The sequence below is a fragment of the Hemitrygon akajei genome, chromosome 5 (genome assembly GCF_048418815.1).
Source record: "Hemitrygon akajei chromosome 5, sHemAka1.3, whole genome shotgun sequence".
In the NCBI taxonomy this organism is placed as follows: Eukaryota; Metazoa; Chordata; class Chondrichthyes; order Myliobatiformes; family Dasyatidae; genus Hemitrygon; species Hemitrygon akajei.
The window spans coordinates 42,825,404-42,843,302 of NC_133128.1; the positions used below are offsets into that span (position 1 = coordinate 42,825,404).

Here is a 17,899-nt window from a genome sequence, read left to right on the forward strand (position 1 = left end):
AATGTTGTGGAAGGGAATCAGGAGGGGGATGAAGATGAGTGATGGAATGGAGGTGGAGAAATTGGGAGAAAGTCATGATAAATGATGATGGGAAAAGGTGTGGTCTAAGTAGCTGTTGGGCGGGTGGAATCAGTAGATTTGTCATAAATGTCAGTGGATAGTTTGTTTCCTGAGCTGACAAAGGTGACAAAATTGACAAATTCCACATGGGTGCAGAAGGCAGTATATAGTCTTCGACGTAACAGAGAAGGAACAGGGACTGCCCCAGTAAGTTGGCGGCGTGTTTGATCGCAGTGGCTTCTACGAGGTCACCCAAAGGTGTTCTTGCCCTTTTTAAACATTTTTATGATCACAAGACCTGCTGGACATTAAGAACAAAGTACTGCAGGTCTACCCTATGAGTGAGTTGCTCATTGGTGGAGTAACTGAAGGAGCTGGATTTCGTGTGGATTGTGCTGTTTCCTGTGTCAGGAAAGCATCGGCGGTGTTGGTGCTTGAAGGAAGTGCGCATCTGAACTGTGAGCCTGGTTTAAATGCTGTAGTCTCTTGTGATTGCAAGACACTGTTGGATCCTGTTGTTAATGTGGAATGCTGTAAGTTTGATTCACTAACTCATTTACAGTAGGACAGCAGGAGAGCTGCGAGGCCTCGGTCATAGCAAGGACTAGGTCTCAAGCTGCGGTGTTGCCTGTTTACGGCTGCCCTGGGGAGAGTCAGAGCACTCCACTAGAGGCAGTGTGGTGCGGTGTCCAAGCTGGAGTCAGTGCTGCCCCCTAGTGTTCGTCTGGCAGAAAACAAGCCATATTGTGTTCAACTGCAGAGTTCTGCAACATTCATGGACTCGGGGTCTTGGACTATTTTTTCCGTGTGACTGTATTTTACCGATACATGTGCTACTTTGTGTTATGTGTGACTCTGTGTGTTGCACCTTGGCCCCGATTTGGCTGCATTCATGGGTTTTCATGTCTGGTTGAATGATAATTACACTTGAACTTTGAACTATGAGGCCAATGAAAAGATGGGCACACCTTTGATTTGTAAGAAGTAAGGGGAGTCAAAAGATAAGTTATTCAGGATAAAATCAAGTTCATTCAGGCAGATGAGAGTGGTGATGGTGGGAAACTTGAAAGAAGAGGAGAGCTTCTATACCTTTGTAAAGGGGGATGGACATGTATAAAATTTGTGCATCTTGAGTCAAGATGAAGTAGTGGGTGCTGGGAACTGGAGGTTGTCAAAATGGCGGAGAGCATGTGAGGTACTCATGATATTGGTGAGAAGGGATTGGATAAGGGGAGACAGGACAGAGTCAAGGTGTGAGTTCAACAGGACAAGAGCAGGCAGAAATATTGGATCTACAGGGGCAGATCTGTTTGTGGACCTTGGGTAAGTGATTAAAGCCAGAAATGTGGTGTTGTAGAGTGTAGAAGGGAGATCTGACATTATGACATCTGTGACAGTGAGCTGTATGTTGATGGGGTCATGGTCCAGGGATAGGTATGAGAGGTATCCGAGAGCTGTTGTGATTGATGTAAAGTGAACAGAGGACTGCCTATTTGGGGGAGCTGAGGATGAAGTGGGCCTGAGTAGTGAGGAAGTTGGTGGTTGATGTCATGGCAACAATTGCAGATGTAAAGGTGAAGAAAGGAATACAGGCAAAAAGATGGTGCCTAAGACAAAGGGGAGTGTTAGGCATGCAGGAAGGATCATCAATGGGGGCTGAGGTCTCCTTGCCAAAGAACTGGGCACAGAGGAGCAGGAAGAAGAGCTTGTTATCATGACGGGAACTTGTTGAGGTGTGAGTGAAGGTGATGACCACTCAGTGTCAGCAGCAGCAGTACAATACAAGACATAGAGTACAAAACACTAAGTTACTGAAATAAATAAAGGTCAGAGAACCAGCTCGTGCTTAGTTTCATAGGTCATTCAGAAACCTGATGAGAAAGGGTGGATGCTGAAGAGCCAGCAGAGGTTGAAGCTGGGTCAAGGTACAGGGCCAGAAGAAAGAAAAGTTGTCCATGGCCCTGACAGGTTGCCATCTCCCGCACTGTCACAGATCTCATCACATCAGGAGACCTCCCCTCCACAGCCTCAACATGTACTTCCCACTTCTATCAAATGGGACTTGTTCAGAAAGGCATGTTGGATGAGTTGGCCCAAAGATCCCGAATCTGTGCTCTATAATTCTATGTTAGATCCACGTGTTTCTAAAAAAAAACTGAAATAAGTTGTGAACATGTAATCTTTGAGAATTTTTTTTATTGGCCCATCAAGCAGCTTTATCATTTGAAAGTGTGTGCTCTATCACACAGGCTACTTAAAATCCACACTGAAATACGTTGGAAATATACTCCAGTGTTATGAACAACATCTCGTACTTTGTCATGAGAAAATCTGCAGATGCTGGAAATCCAAGCAACACACACAAAATGCTGGAGGAACTCACCAGGCCAGGCAGCATCTATGGAAAAGGGTGTAGTCGACATTTCAGGCCGAGATCATTCATCAGGTCCTGATGAAGGGTCTTGGCCCAAAACGTTGACTGTTTACTCTTTTCCATAGATACTGCTAGGTCTGCTGAATTCCTCCAACTTTTTGTGTGTGTTACAACATACATGGTATTCAGTTTCTGACACATTATCAGGATAAATTAGATTTGCTTGAAATGTAAATTGTATTTATCATTGACAACGTTCAATAAAATGGTAGATTCTACTAAAACTTGTATGAACTATATGGATTTAAGAGCAAAGTGGTATTTTAATGTCTAATATTGCTTTCAAAAGTACTATCTCCAAAAGTAGGAATGTTTCCTTCTTTCTTACACTTACTGCACTCTTTTATATTTCAGGAGGTATTGGAGAAATTGAAGCCCCTTCACCCTTTACCAGGTTTAATCTTGGAATGGAGGAGAATCACAAATGCAATTACCAAAGTAGTGCACCCACTGCAGCGAGAGAAACATCTCCATGGTCGGCTGGGAATGGAAAGGATTTACTCCATCTCACAGACGCACACTGCCACTGGTAAATGCTACTTTCACTTTGACCCAGTTACGTGGAAAAATATAAAGGGAGATATATCAGAAATAAAATATAGGATGCCCAATAGGTCCTTTGGCACATCTGGAAAGAGTGCAGAAAAGATTTACAAGGATGTTGCTAGGGCTTGAGGGACTGAGTTATACGGAGAGGTTAGACAGACTTGAGAGCTTAGGAGACTGAGAGGTGATGTTGCAAAGGTGTAAACATTCATGAGAGGCATGGAGAAGATGAATGCACGGCCTTTTTCCCAGGGTTGGGGAATCAAGAACAAGAGGGCATAGGTTTAAGATGAGAGAAGAAATATTTAATAAGGACTAGAGGGCACAGTGGAATGAGCTACCAGGGGAAATGGTTAAGACAGGTACAATAATGTTTTAAAAGACAGCTTGATCTGTGTATTATAGGCCAAATACTGGCAAACAGGACCAACATGGAAGGCCACATCTTGGTCAGCATGGATTGGTTGGGCCGAAGGGTATATAACTGCTATTTAACTGACTCTATACACTCCTGTTCCAGTCAAGGATTGTAAACCTATGGTTTGTAGGGGAGCCAATCTACTCAATTTTCATTGCATTTTGACTGTGACAAGTACATCCTTTCTTGGGTAAATGGACCGAAACAGTAAACAGTATTCCAGGTACAGTTACGCCAAGTGCCTTTATAATTGCAAAAAGACTTCCCCTCATGATGGAAGGCTATTGTATCATTTGTTATCCTGATTGTCCTCTGGATTTGCATGTTGGTGTTTCTCTCACTCGTGAACAAGAATACTCAGATTCCTTTGCACAGCAGCTCTGTTCAATCTCTCAACACTTAACAAATGCCCTGCTTTTCTGTTACTGTACCAAAGTGAATGATCTCCTTTCCTCCCCCAGTACATTTCATGAACCACGTTCCCACTCATTTTGTCAGCTTGTCCGCCCCCTCTGTGAGACTTCTTTACATTCTCTTCAGTACTTGCACTCCCGTCTCGTTTAGTCTTATTAGAGACCTGCTGATGTAAAGTCTTGTACCTTTAAGCAATTGTTGGCATAGATTGTGATTAGCTGGGGCTCGCACACTGTTTGCCATAGCTCCCAACCGATCACAACCTGTTAACCTGAGATGGATCGCTTTATTCCTATTCTTTGCATTTTGTTCAACAACCAGTTCGTAATCCATGTCAATATATTAATCCTAATTCCATATGCTCTGAATTTGTTATTCAAGCCCTCACCTTGGAAGGTTATCAAAACCTGGCCAGAGGTCCAGATGTATTATATTGACTCATCTCACACTATCTATTTCTGCTATTCAGATCAAAGGGCAGAATTGTTAAACATGATTTTCCTTTCATAGATTTGTGTTCACAGGGCTTAATACTTGTATTTTTAAAGTGTTCTGTTACCAAACCCTTTATTATAGATTCCAGCATTTCCTTACCACTGACATTAGATGAACAGTTTGCTGATTCTCTCAATTATTAAATAATGGGGCCACATTTTGCTACTCTGTAAATCACAGGGACAGTTCCAAGATCTACAGAAATTTGAACGATGAAAATCAAGGTGTCCACTGACTGTAAAATCACTTCTTCCAAAACTCTGGCATCAGGTCCTTGGGTTTATCCACTTTCAAGTTCATCATCTTCTGCTTGTCTTAAGCTCTGACTGACATTTAGTTTCTTGAGTTCCTTATTCTCACCAGACCAGATCTGGCAGGTTTTGTGACTTCAAGAAGGGAACCAGGGATAATCCTGGAAGTTATAGACCAGTGAGTCTCACGTCAGTAGTAGGGATGTTAATGGAGAGAACGAACTCTTGGTGATAGCAGCTGGAAAACTATGGAATAATTAGGGAGAGCCAGCATGTCTGTGTGCATGGCAAGTCATGTCTTACTAATTTGATTGAGAATTTTGAAGAGGCGACGAGGGTGGTTGATGAAGGTAGAGCTATGAATGGTGTCCAATGGATTTTAGTAAGGTATTTGGCAAGGTCCCTCATGGGAGGCTCATCCAGAAGATGAAGATGCATAGGATCCATGGTGAACTGCCTTGGCCATAGAAGGCAGAGGGTAGTGGTCGAAAGGGATTATTTTAGCTGGAGTTCTATGATTAGTGGTGTTCTGCAAGGGTCTGTACTTGACTTCTGCTGTTTGTGATGTACAGTATATAAATAATTTGAATGAAAATGTAGATGGGTGGATTAATAAGTTTGCTGATGTTATGAAGATTGGTGTGTTGTGGATAGCGTAGAAGTCTGGCAAGGCATATAGCAGAATATAGATCAGTTGTAGATCAGAGCAGAGAAATGTCAGATGGAGTTTAATCTGGCCAAATGTGAAGTGTTGCACCTTGATAGGTCAAATGTGAAGAGACAGTACACTGTTAAAGGCAAGACCCTTAACAGCGTTGATGAGCAGAGGGATCTCTGCTGTAAGGAGATGAATCTCAAGGTTGTATATAGTATACATACTTCGACAATAGATGTATTTTGAACTTTAAACTTTGGATCTTGAAGCAGCTACACTGGTTGATGGGGCAGTTAAAAAGGCATGTGGCATGCTTGCCTTTATTAGCTGAGGCACTGAGTTTAAAAGTCAGGAAGATATGTTCCAACTTTATAAAACTCTAGTTAAGCCATCCCATTACAGGAAGGATGTCGAGGATGCAGAAGAGATTTACCAGGATGCTGCCTGGATTGGAGGGCTTCGGCTATATCGAGGGGTTGGACAAACTTATGTTGTTTTGTTTGGAGTGGCAGAGGCTGATGGGAGATCTGATGGAACATAAGAAATAGGAGCAGGAGTAGGCCATCCGGCTCATCGAGCCTTCCCCACCATTCAATAAGATCATGGCTGATCTGTCCGTAAATTCAGCTCCATCTACCTGCCTTTTTCCCCATAACCCTTAATTCCCTTACTATGTAAAAACCTATCTAACTGTTTCTTAAATATATTTAGTGAGGAAGCCTCAACTGCTTCCCTGGGCAGAGAATTCCACAGATTCACCACTCTCTGGGAATAACAGTTTCTACTCATCTTCATCCTAAATATTCTTCCCTGAATCTTGAGGCAATGTCCCCGAGTTCTAGTCTCACCTACCAATGGAAACAACTTTCCTACTTCTGTCTTATCTATCCCTTTCAAAATTTTGTATGTTTCTTTAAAATCCCCTCTCATTCTTCTGAATTCTAGAGAGTATAGTTCCAAGCGACTCAATCTCTCCTCATAGGTTAACCCCTTCATCCCTGGAATCAAACTGGTGAACCTCCACTGCACTGTCTCCAAAGCCAGTATATCCTTCCTTAAATATGGAGACCAGAACTGCATACAGTACTCCAGGTGTGGCCTCACCAGTACCCTGTATAGTTGCAGCATGATCTCCCTGCTCCTGAATTCAATTCCTCCAGCAATGAAGGCCAACATTCCGTTTGCCTTCTTAATAACCTGTTCTACTTGTAAGCCAACTTTTTGCAATTCATGAACAAGCACTCCCAAGTCCCTCTGCACAGCAGCATTCTGCAATTTTTCACCATTTAAATAATAATCTGCTCTTCTATTAATCCTTCCAAAGTGGATGATCTCATATTTACCAACATTGTATTCCATCTGCCAGACCTCAACCCACTCACTTAACCTATCTATATCCCTCTGCAGTCTCTCCACATCCTTGGTACAATTTGCTTTTCCATTCAGTTTAGTGTCATCAGCAAATTTTGCTATGCTACACTCAGTCCCCTCTTCCAAATCATCAATGTAAAATCATCTGTGGTTAAGAAGGCGTACGGTGTATTGGCCTTCATCAGTCGTGGAATTGAATTTAGGAGTTGAGAGGTAATGTTGCAGCTATATAGGACCCTGGTCAGACCCCACTTGGAGTACTGTGCTCAGTTCTGGTCACCTCACTACAGGAAGCCATAGAAAGGGTGCAGAGGAGATTTACAGGGATGCTGCCTGGATTGGGGAGCATGCCTTATGAGAATGGGTTGAGTGAACTCGGCCTTTTCTCCTTGGAGTAACAGAGGATAAGAGGTGACCTGATAGCTGTGTATAAGATGATGAGAGGCATTGATCATGTGGATAGTCAGAGACTTTTTCCCAGGGCTGAAATGGTTGCCACAAGAGGACACAGGTTTAAGGTGCTGGGGAGTAGGTACAGAGGAGATGTCGGGTAAGTTTTTTACTCAGAGTGGTGAGTCCGTGAAATGGGCTGCCGGCAACGGTGGTGGAGGCGGATACGATAGGGTCTTTTAAGAGACTTTTAGATAGGTACATGGAGCTTAGTAAAATAGAGGGTTATAGGTAAGCCTAGTAATTTTTAAGGTAGGGACATGTTCGGCACAACTTTGTGGGCCGAAGGGCCTGTATTGTGCTGTAGGTTTTCTATGTTTCTAAATAAACAGCTGTGGGCCCAGTACCAACCCCTGCGGTATCCCACTTACCGACTGCCAGCTGGAGAAGCACCCATTTATACCAACTCTCTGCCTTCTATCGGTTAACCAATCCACTATCCGTGCCAATACACTTCCTCCGACTCCATGTATCTGTAACTTAGTTATAAGTCTCTTGTGCAGCACCTCATTGAACGCCTTCTGAAAACCCAAGTATACGACATCCACCTGTTCCCCTCTATCCACTGCATTCAATATGTCCTCAAAGAACTCCAGTAGGTTTGTCAAACAGGACCTGCCCTTTCTGAATCCATGTTACGGCTGTCTAATGGAACCACTCCTTTCTAAATGTTTTGCTATTTCTTCCTTAATGACAGCTTCAAGCATTTTCCCGACTACAGACGTTAAACTAACTGGCCTATAGTTGCCCGTCTTGACTACATCCTTTTTTAAAAAGATGCGTGACATTTGCTGTCTTCCAATCAGTCGGGACCTGCCCTGAGGCTATAGAGAGTTTTGATAAATGATTACCAATGCGTCTACTATAACCTCTGCCAATTCCTTGATAGAGGTTTATGAGATTATGAGAGGCATAGAAAGAGTAGACAGACTGTATATTTTTCCCAGGGTTGAAACGTCTAATGCCAGAGGGCATAAATTTAGGTGACGGGCATCATTTCAAAAGGAGATATATGGGGCAAGTTCTTTTACACAGAGAGTGGTGGGTGATTGGAATGCACTGCCTTGGCTTGTGGTATTGGCAGATACATTAGGGACTTATAAGAGTCATTTGGATCAGCATATGATTGTGAGGAAAATGGAAGGATATGGACTTTGTGTAGGCAGAAAAAATTAGTTTCCCATTTGATTACTAATTTAATTGGTTTGGTACAACAACATTGTGGGCTGGGGGGCTTGTTCCTGTTCTGTGTTCTATGCAGATAAGTAAAAAGTAATTATAACCATATAACAATTACAGCACAGAAACAGGCCATCTCGGCCCTTCTAGTCCGTGCCGAACGCTTACTCTCACCCAGTCCCACCTACCTGCACTTAGCCCATCACTGTCTGTTCCTTTCCTATCCATATACCTATCTAATTTTCTTTTTAAATGACAAAATCAAACCTGCCTCTACCACTTCTACTGGAAGTTCGTTCCACACAACTACCACTCTCTGAGTAAAGAAGTTCCCCCTTGTGTTACCCCTAAACTTTTGCCCCTTAACTCTCAACTCATGTCCTCTTGTTTGAATCTCCCCTACTCTCAATCGAATAAACCTATCCACGTCAACTCTATCTATCCCCCTCATAATTTTAAATACCTCTCTCAATTCCCCCCTCAACTCCTACACTCCAAAGAATGAAAACCTAACTTGTTCAACCTTTCTCTGTAACTTAGGTGCTGAAACCCATGTAACATTCTAGTAAATCTCCTCTGTACTCTCTCTAATTTGTTGACATCTTTCCTATAATTTGGTGACCAGAACTGTACACAATTGTATTGTGTACATAATTGTTTAATTCCTCTGTTATTTTTAATTACCCATTATAAATTCATCTTTCTCTGTAAAGGAGCTACATTCACCTTCATTAATCTTCTCCTTTCCATGTACCTACAAAAGCTCTTGCAGTCCATTGTTATGTTCCTTATCAGTCATTATTGGAGTTCATCTTGCCTTTGCTTATCAATTTCTCTGTCCTCCAAGATGCTCCTCATCCTTGGGCCTCTGCTTTTGATTTTAAATTGTATGTAATTTTCTTGGCCAGCTATGTGAAATTATTAAGAGATTTTATCTCTTTTTCCTTTGGTGTTTCATATCTAAATTGATTTTTTCTTTGCAATTTATGCATTATTTCTTTGAGTGATAACAATTGTCTTTCCACCAACACACCTTTCTCCCAATCAAACGTAGAGAAGTCTCTTCTCGTACCTTCATGGTTTTTGTTTATACCTAAGACCTTAATTGTGTATTGGGTTTGAAGGCGATGTAGTTCAATATAGAATTCTACCATATTACGGTCTGACTTCCTTAAAGAGCTCTTGACAACCTCTTTGCATTGCATAAATTAAGATTGAAAATAGCATTTCTCCATTTGATTCCTCAATTAATAACAAGTTGTTATTCTGATATATTATTTGCTATTGTAAATACATATTCTGCAAATGCATATTTATTCTTTCAAGATGTAAATGCTTACTGAATGAGACAGTGTTTAATTGCCTTTATTATAGCCCTACTGTTTTAAACAGGTCGAATCAGTTTTACTGAGCCAAATCTGCAGAACATACCGAAGGATTTTGAAATTGAAATGCCATCAGTGATCAGAGGGAGTCCGCCCCTCCAGGGAACAAGCAGCATGGTTCTCAGGCCATCCAGGTATATCTTTTATGTAACCTCACCTGATGTGAGGAAAAAGATTTTTCAGTTGTGACTTTGAGATCTTCATTTGTTTTCTCTTTGAAATGCTTGTGAAAAATGTTTGGGTAAAGCCATTTGGTTAATCATGTAGACTTAGAAAGCACATCATGTGAGAGATGATTAGTCCCTCTGCCCTTGTGTATCATTTATATCTTTGAATGTTGTATAGTGAAATGTTTTATATGTAATCTGGGTATGATGCGAAATTGATTTTTGTAGTTTACCCTTGTCTAGATCAGTATAAAGTTATAAAATGTAGTCAAGGAGCAGTACAGCACAGAAACAGGCCCTTCACCCACCTAGTCTATCCCAACCTGTTTTCTCCAGCCCACTTGGATCATAGACCTCCATACCCTTCTCATCCATGTACTTATCCAAACTTCTCTTAAATATAATAATGGAACTTGCATCCACCACTTCCGTTAGCAGCTTGTTCCACCTGTGAAGAAGTTCTCTTTCAGGTTCCCCTTAAATATTTTCCCTTTCACCCTAAACCTATGACCTATAGTTCTAGTCTCACCCTCAGAGATCCTCCCTCATTCTCCTGACCTATTCAACTTTCCCCTATAACGCAGGTTCTGAAGTCTCGGCGACACCCAAGTAAATTTTCTCTGCACTCTTTCAAGCTTATTGATATCTTTCCTATAATTAGGTGAGTTGAACGCACAATACTCCAAATTTGGATTCACCAATGTCTAATTCCACTTCCATATTGATATTTCAACTCCTGTACTCAGTGCTCTGATTTATGAAGGCCAATGTGCCAAAGCCTCTTTTTACAACCCTATCTACCTGTGACGCCACTTTCAAGGATTTATGGATCGGCATTCCCAGATCCCCTTGTTCTACTTTTTGTTCTAAATTTGTGTAATCTAAATTTTGCTCTTTGTTCTAAATTTGCATGTTCTTATTCCATATTATTGTCAACTATGTTGCAGTGTTTATTAGGTAACTTGATCTGTGTGGTCGAAAGCATTTGCAACTCTTCAGTATGTAAGTTGTAACAACAAACTTTTTTGATAGAGCACATGTTAGTTTGTAATCAGTCATATTCTTTCTGGGAGTTATATAACACATAGAGGCATTGTACAATAATTAGCACCAATAAAATAGTGGAAGAGTATTGCAATGTTTTTCAAGATAACTTCATATATTTATGTTTTAGGAGAAGGCAAGGCCACAGCATAGTACCATTAGCTGGAAATCCTTCAATAGGTGATGGAAAGAGTGATAAAGGCCTGTCGTATGCTGTCAGTATGAGACATGCTTTTATACCCTTCTCAGGTAATTGGGGTAAAATTGTTACAATTATTGGGCCTGTGCCTCAATCTCTTTAAATGAACTGTTTGATAAAGTTATTATTGAACAATGCCTGCATATCATGGATGGTCTTTGGATAAAGAAACTAACCCTAAATAATTTGCTTTTTCTTGAAGGTGGTCTGATTCTGGCAGCAGATTATTCCCAGCTGGAGCTACGAATTCTAGCTCATCTTGCGAAGGATAATAACCTTATTCAAATCCTAAACAGTGGAAAAGATGTGTTTAAGAGCATTGCTGCGGAATGGAAAATGGTGGAGCCAGCATCAGTAAATGACGAGTGGCGGCAACAAGCTAAACAGGTCAGTTAAAAATCAAGAGGTCACTAGTACATTTTTCACATGACACGGGTAATACTTTGTCTCCAATTGAAAACAATTTTATAAATTTTCTATGAAAAGTGTAAATTTGAGTAAGTGTGAGTGTGGCATATCACTGAGTTCAGAGTTGGCAATATTGACTCTGCTCTTCATTCTGTATTCCAATATTGTTCCTTTGTCTTTTATTATGTCAAGCTATTCACATAAGTTGATACTACTGAAACATAATTTTTTTGCTGGAATTTAAATCTACTATTTTAATTAATATCTTTGACTTTTGTTTATATAAACCACAAACATTTGCCAAATATTCTATGTCAGTTATTAAATTATGTAGAAAAGCAGTGTATTGACATGAGTTTATGTAGTATGATTATATTACGGGTTGTAAATAGTGATGCATCTGTAGAAGTGAGTAATTTAATCTGGGGCAAGTTGATGGGAATGTGGTGGAAGGCAATAAAAATGGGATTTGTGTGACAGGTACATGATGGCTTGTGCTGACTTGCTGGCATGAAGGACGTTCTCTTTTTTTATGACTGACTCTTAATGAATTACAAGGAAACTGCATAAATACGTGAAAGAGAAAATGTGGATTTGGAAAGGAGTGTGACAAAACAAAATAATTCTCTAATAGGCTCGAAGGGCCGAATGGTCTACTTCTGCACCTATTGTCTATTGATTGCGTTAACATGGATGTTGTGACATGGCCATGTGCACAAGACAATGCAGTATGACCACAGTGATGTGGTGTGACATGGTTACAAACCAAAATAATGAGCAGGGTATAAAGTTATGTGGCCGTAGAGTCGCCACATAAGCGTAAACAGGAGTAAAATCCATCCAGACATGCTCAGTCATCCGATCATCATGGGTGATCTTGTCGTCAGGTGTGCTGTTATACCTAACTTACACATTGCATTTGGTTTTTCTGGTGCCCAAACTCCAGGATTCTCCATCCTGAAATGTACTCAATTAAAGCAAAGTTCTAAAGATTTACAACACTCTGAACAATGAAACTTCTCCTCGGCTCAGTGCTAAATGTCTGAACTCTTACTGAGGCAGTGCCCTCAAGTTCTGGATTCTAGATCTGCAGTCTTTGGTGTTTGAATTCTGCTGCTTGCAAATACAGCTTCTTGGCACCTATCTAACTAAATGGATTGCCCGTTGAATGAGTCAACAGACTCAGGTTGCAAATCCTCCTCCCATGCCTTACTATTGTGTGATTAATAACTGTTTTATTAAAACTAATTACTAGCTTGTAAACTCAATAATTTAATAGCTATGAGTTCCTGTTATGTCAGGTATGCTCATTTGTGTAATCACTTGTTATTGCTCTCTGACTTCTAATGTGCTGGCATCCTTTCTCCTTTAGATCTGTTATGGTATAATTTATGGAATTGGAGCCAAGTCTCTTGGTGAGCAAATGGGCCTGGATGAGAACGATGCAAGTTGCTACTTAGAAACATTCAAATCTCGATACAGAGGTAAAGGAATCTCTGCTAATTCTCTCACCAATCGTTGCAATTGGAATAAGGAAACTATATACGAGCAATAGAAACTGTGGGGAAGAACCCAATCGTGTGAGAAAATGAGTATACTGTTTTGGATGCTGTTGTGGTGGATGACTTCCCAGGGGAACGCCACAGAGACCAAGTTAATGGCACTGACCATGAGTTAATGATGCAAAAGGGAAAGAGGGAAGCGGTAGTGATGGGGAGAGGAGCAGACAGGAGATTCTGTGGGTGTGAATGGACATCTGGATGGTGCCATGGTCAGGGTCGCCTTGCATCATGTCCACTGCATTTTGGAGAGGGAGGGAGAGCAGCCAGATGTCTTGGTACATATTGATACCAATGACATAGGAAGGAAAAGCAAAGAGGTCCTTAAGAGAGAATTTGGAGAGCTAGGCAGAAAGCTGAGAAGCAGGACCACCAAGGTGGTAATTTCTGGATTGCTACCTATGCCATGTGCAAGTGAGGCTGGAAACAGGACAATTTGGTAGATAAATGCGTAGCTGGTGCAGGGGGCAGTGCTTCAGGTTCTTGGATCATTGGGATCTCTTCTGAGGGAGGTATGACGTACAAAAAGAATGGGTTGCACCTGAATCTGAGGGGGGGCCTATATTCTCATGGGCAGGTTTGCTCGGGAGCTGTTACAGAGGGTTTAAACTAATTTGGCAGGAGAGTGGGAACTAGACTGAAGGAACTCAGGATAGGACAGGTGGTTAAAAAAACACAAATATCATGTAGTCAGATGGTCAGGAAGGGCGGGCAGATGATAGGACAAAATTGCAGCCAGCAAGGGTATTTGGGATACTCTTGTATTAGGTAGGTAGTAGTGTATTAGGGATGCAAAATCAAAAAGGGTAGCAAATACAGTGCTCAAGGGGTTATATATCAATGCACAGAGTATAAGAAAAAAGGTGGATGATCTTGTTGCACTATTACACATTGTCAGGTATGATGTTGTGATGATCACTGAATCATGGCTGAAGGATGGTTGTAGTTGGGAGCTGAATGTCCAAAGTTGCACATTGTATCTGAGGAATAGGAAAGTAGACCGACATGGCTAGTGTGACATGGCTCTGCTGGTAAGGAATGGCATCAAATCATTATAAAGATGTAACATAAGACCGGAAAATGTTGAATCCTTGTGGGGTGGGTTAAGAGTTAAGCCATTGGACTCTGGCATCGTTCTGAAGGACTGGTGAATTACAAATGTCACTCCACTCTTTAAGAAAGTAGGGAGGCAGCAGAAAGGAAATTATAGACCAGTTAGCCATACCTCAGTGGTTGGGAAGATGTTGGAGTCAGTTGTTAAAGATAAGGTTATGGAGTACATGGTGACACAGGACAAGATGGGACAAAGTCAGTATGGTTTCCTTAAGGGACGGACCTGTTGGGATTCTTTGAGGAGATTACAAGTAGGATATATAAAGGCGATGCAGTGAATGTTGAGAATTTGGATTTTCAGATGGCCGCTTACCAAGTTAAGAGCACATGGTATTACAAGAAAGTTACTAGCATTGTTAGAGCACTGGCTGATTGGTAGCAGGCAGGGAATAAAGGGATCCTTTTCTGGTTGGCTGCCAGTGACTAGCAGTGTTCCACAGAAATCAGTGTTGGGACCGCTTCTTTTTATGCTGTATCTCAACGAATTAGATGATGGAATAGATGGCTTTGTTGCCACGTTTGCAGATGATACAAAGGTTGGTGGAGGGACAGGTGGTATTGAGGAAACAGGTAAGAGGCAGAAGGACTTAGATTAGGAGAATGGGCAAGTAAGTGGCAAATTATGTACAATGTTGGAAAATGCATGGTCAGGCAATTTGCTCGAAAAAAATAAATGTGCAGACTATTTTCTAAATGGGGAGAAAATCCAAAAATCTGAGATGCAAAAGGTCTTGGGGGTCTTTGTGCAGAACAGCATAAAGGTTAACTTCCAGGTTGAGTCAGTGCTGAGGAAGGCAAATGCAATGTTAGCATTTGTTTCAAGAAATCTAGAATAAAAGAGCAAGGATGTGATGCTGAGGCTTTATAAGGCATTGGTGAGGCGTCACCATGATTATTGTGAACAGTTTTGTGACCCTCATCTAAGAAAAGATGTGCTGGCATTGGATAGGGTCCAGAGGCGGTTCGCAAGGATGATTCTGGGTATGAAAGGGTTATCATACGAGGATCTTTTGATGGCTCTGGGCCTGTACTCTCTCGAATTTAGAAGGATGGGGGGTGAATCATTGAAATCTTTTGAATGCTGAAAGGCTTAGACAGAGTAGATATGGAAAGGATGTTTCCCATGCTGAGGAGTCTAGGACAAGAGGGCTGTCCATTTAAAACAGATGCAGAGAAATCTCTTTAGCCAGGGAGTGGTGTATCTGTGGAATTTGTTACCACATGCAGCTGTGGAGGCCAGGTCGTTGGGTGTATTTAAGGCACAGATTGATAGGTTCTTGATTGGCCATGACATCAGAGGTTACGGGGAGAAGGCCGGGGAGTGGGGCTGAGGAGGAAAGACGAAAGGATCAGCAATGATTGAATGGCGGAGCAGAATCAATGGGCAAATGGCCTGATTCTTCTCCTCTGTCTTATGGTTTAATGCTTTAAATTTTTGAATTTCTGTTACAAGTAAACACTTGTAAGCAGCAACACGTTTCTGTTTTTAGAGCTCATGGCTTTGAAAAGAACAAGGAGGGCAACGTTCTTAACACGCTAAAGCAAAATGAAGCCGAGGAATTACGGCGAGCAATGTTTTTATTCAGTCTTGGGATATGGATTTCATTGACGTGGCTCGAATTCATTATCTGCTTGCCTGGAGACACCTAGGTTGTTGAGCCATCTTAGAAAAAATGTCACCTACAAAGGCCACGTGCAGATGTTTCCTGAAATGACATTGATAAACTTAATGGATTTGTATGACATTGTAGTAGTTTGATTGTCACCATTACTAACATAGATTTTTTTCTCTGATTTAATTAAATTCTGCAGCTGAGAAATTTAAATGTCTCTAGATAATTATTTCAGCATGTTCCTGGAATTTAAAACCATTGTGCCATTATACACCATAAGTTTGAGAATGTTCAGTTTCTATTTCTTAATTTAGAAAACTGTTGTAAAGAGGTAACATTTAAATTAACCATTTCCTATAGGGATTCAGCTATTTCTACAGAAGACAGTAAAAAGCTGTCAGGAAAATGGGTTTGTTCAAACAATTCTTGGCAGGAAACGGTACCTTCCAGCAATAAAGGACCAGAATCCTCATGTCAAAGCTCACGTATGTATTTTCATTTACTAAGTCTGACTGCATAATTGTATAGATACTCAGTGTTCAATGAAGACTAATTTGTACAAATTACCTCCAGTTAATGCTGTGGTTCTACACTATCATCACATTACCACGCTATAGCTTTCTATTTTCATTTGAATTTTTCTATTATAGATAAATTAACAATATATAGTATACCTTAATAGCTGTTGTGCTTCTTTTTGTGTCCGAGATAAATATCTGGATTTTCATTACAACTTCTTTGTTTATTTCACATTACTGCTCATTATCTTTAAAATATAATTGTAGGTAATCATTATATGGTTTGCTTTATAATTATTGCGATTTAAAGAAATATGGGAATTTCCAGTTCTAGTTATATCTTCTGATATATGTATTTGTATTTTCCCCATTTGCTGGTGCCCAGTAATTGAATGGCTCCCCATCTCTTTAGTACCTGTTACTGCCAGTCATTTATATTTTTTTGTTTACCAAATTGAAGTCCAATTGCAGTAATATTTACGTGGTCCTTCCCAAGAAACTGAATCTCAAAGCAAGCAAATTGAAAATTATTTTTGATGTTTTGCCAAGGATCTTAATATAAAGTGTTCTGTAGCTATTTGAACAATGAAAAGCTTACTGCCAGTAGCTATGTTCTGTGAGGCAACAGCTATCAAAAAAATAAAATTGATTTTATTGCTTAGGAATTGCCTGAACATTATGATAAAAGCTAATATTAAATGCATTTACATTGCGAGTCTGGATTAAATTTGCTGTGTAAATTCAGTCTCAATAACATAACTAAAATTATATGTAAAATTCTCCAGAAGAAAGAAGTTTATGTTGTATTAATACACTATGTTTCTTCAATCATAATCAATGTAGTGCCAGGAACAACACACAGAGCACTAGAAGAACTCAGCAGAGTGGGCAGTATCTATGGAGGGAAATATACAGTTGGTGATTTGGGTCGAAACCCATCATCTAGATTGGATGGCAGTCCAGATGAAGAGTTTTGACTCAAAAAAAAAGTCCACTGTCCATATCCCTCCATAGATGCTGCCTGGCTTGCTGAGTTCCTGCAGATTCCAATAGCTGCAGTCTCTTGTGTCTCCACTGTACAGAAAGCATTCAGCAGCAATGTTGGTCTCCCTAAACATTATTTAAATACTCAAGGTATGTTGAGAGTAACCAGACTTAAAATATTTTCCACAAATGATAAAAGGCTTCTTTGATTACAAAATGAATGCTGAAGGTAACGTAATTGTTCTAGTGAGCATCTGGAGTTGATCATCAGTGTTTGGACTATGTGCAAGTAAAACTTTAGCTATGTAAAATCAATCACCCCACACTCTGAAATGCTATTCAAGCATGAGTTTAATATATTAAAAAAAATTGGGTTGCCTATGTAAAGTACAACGTTGTAATAGATCTACATTTGAGAACCAAAACTGCAAATCTGTTCACGATCATTTTCCTGAAAATGACAGTGATTGTGATATCCATAAATTGAAATTAAATTATTTGCAAAACAAATTCTAAGCATGTGTATTACAGTATTTAATCATTAAAACTAACACACTTGTTTAATTTTAAAGCCATGCTGTTTATTTAGTTACTTTGTTACAAGAGTATCTGTTTTATACATCCCCATGGTCTTTC

The 17,899-nt window shown here is 40.4% G+C and overlaps 1 protein-coding gene across 1 annotated transcript in view; it reads left to right on the plus strand.

Annotated features, from left to right (window-relative positions):
* Positions 1 to 17,899, plus strand: part of polq (polymerase (DNA directed), theta) — a 90,091-nt gene that overhangs the window by 67,556 nt on the left and 4,636 nt on the right. Inside the window, exons 24-29 of the mRNA XM_073045357.1 lie at positions 2,849 to 3,023; positions 9,666 to 9,792; positions 11,000 to 11,118; positions 11,271 to 11,455; positions 12,849 to 12,960; positions 16,122 to 16,246. Coding sequence (XP_072901458.1) covers positions 2,849 to 3,023; positions 9,666 to 9,792; positions 11,000 to 11,118; positions 11,271 to 11,455; positions 12,849 to 12,960; positions 16,122 to 16,246 — 843 coding nt within the window. The remainder of the gene's footprint in view (positions 1 to 2,848; positions 3,024 to 9,665; positions 9,793 to 10,999; positions 11,119 to 11,270; positions 11,456 to 12,848; positions 12,961 to 16,121; positions 16,247 to 17,899) is intronic.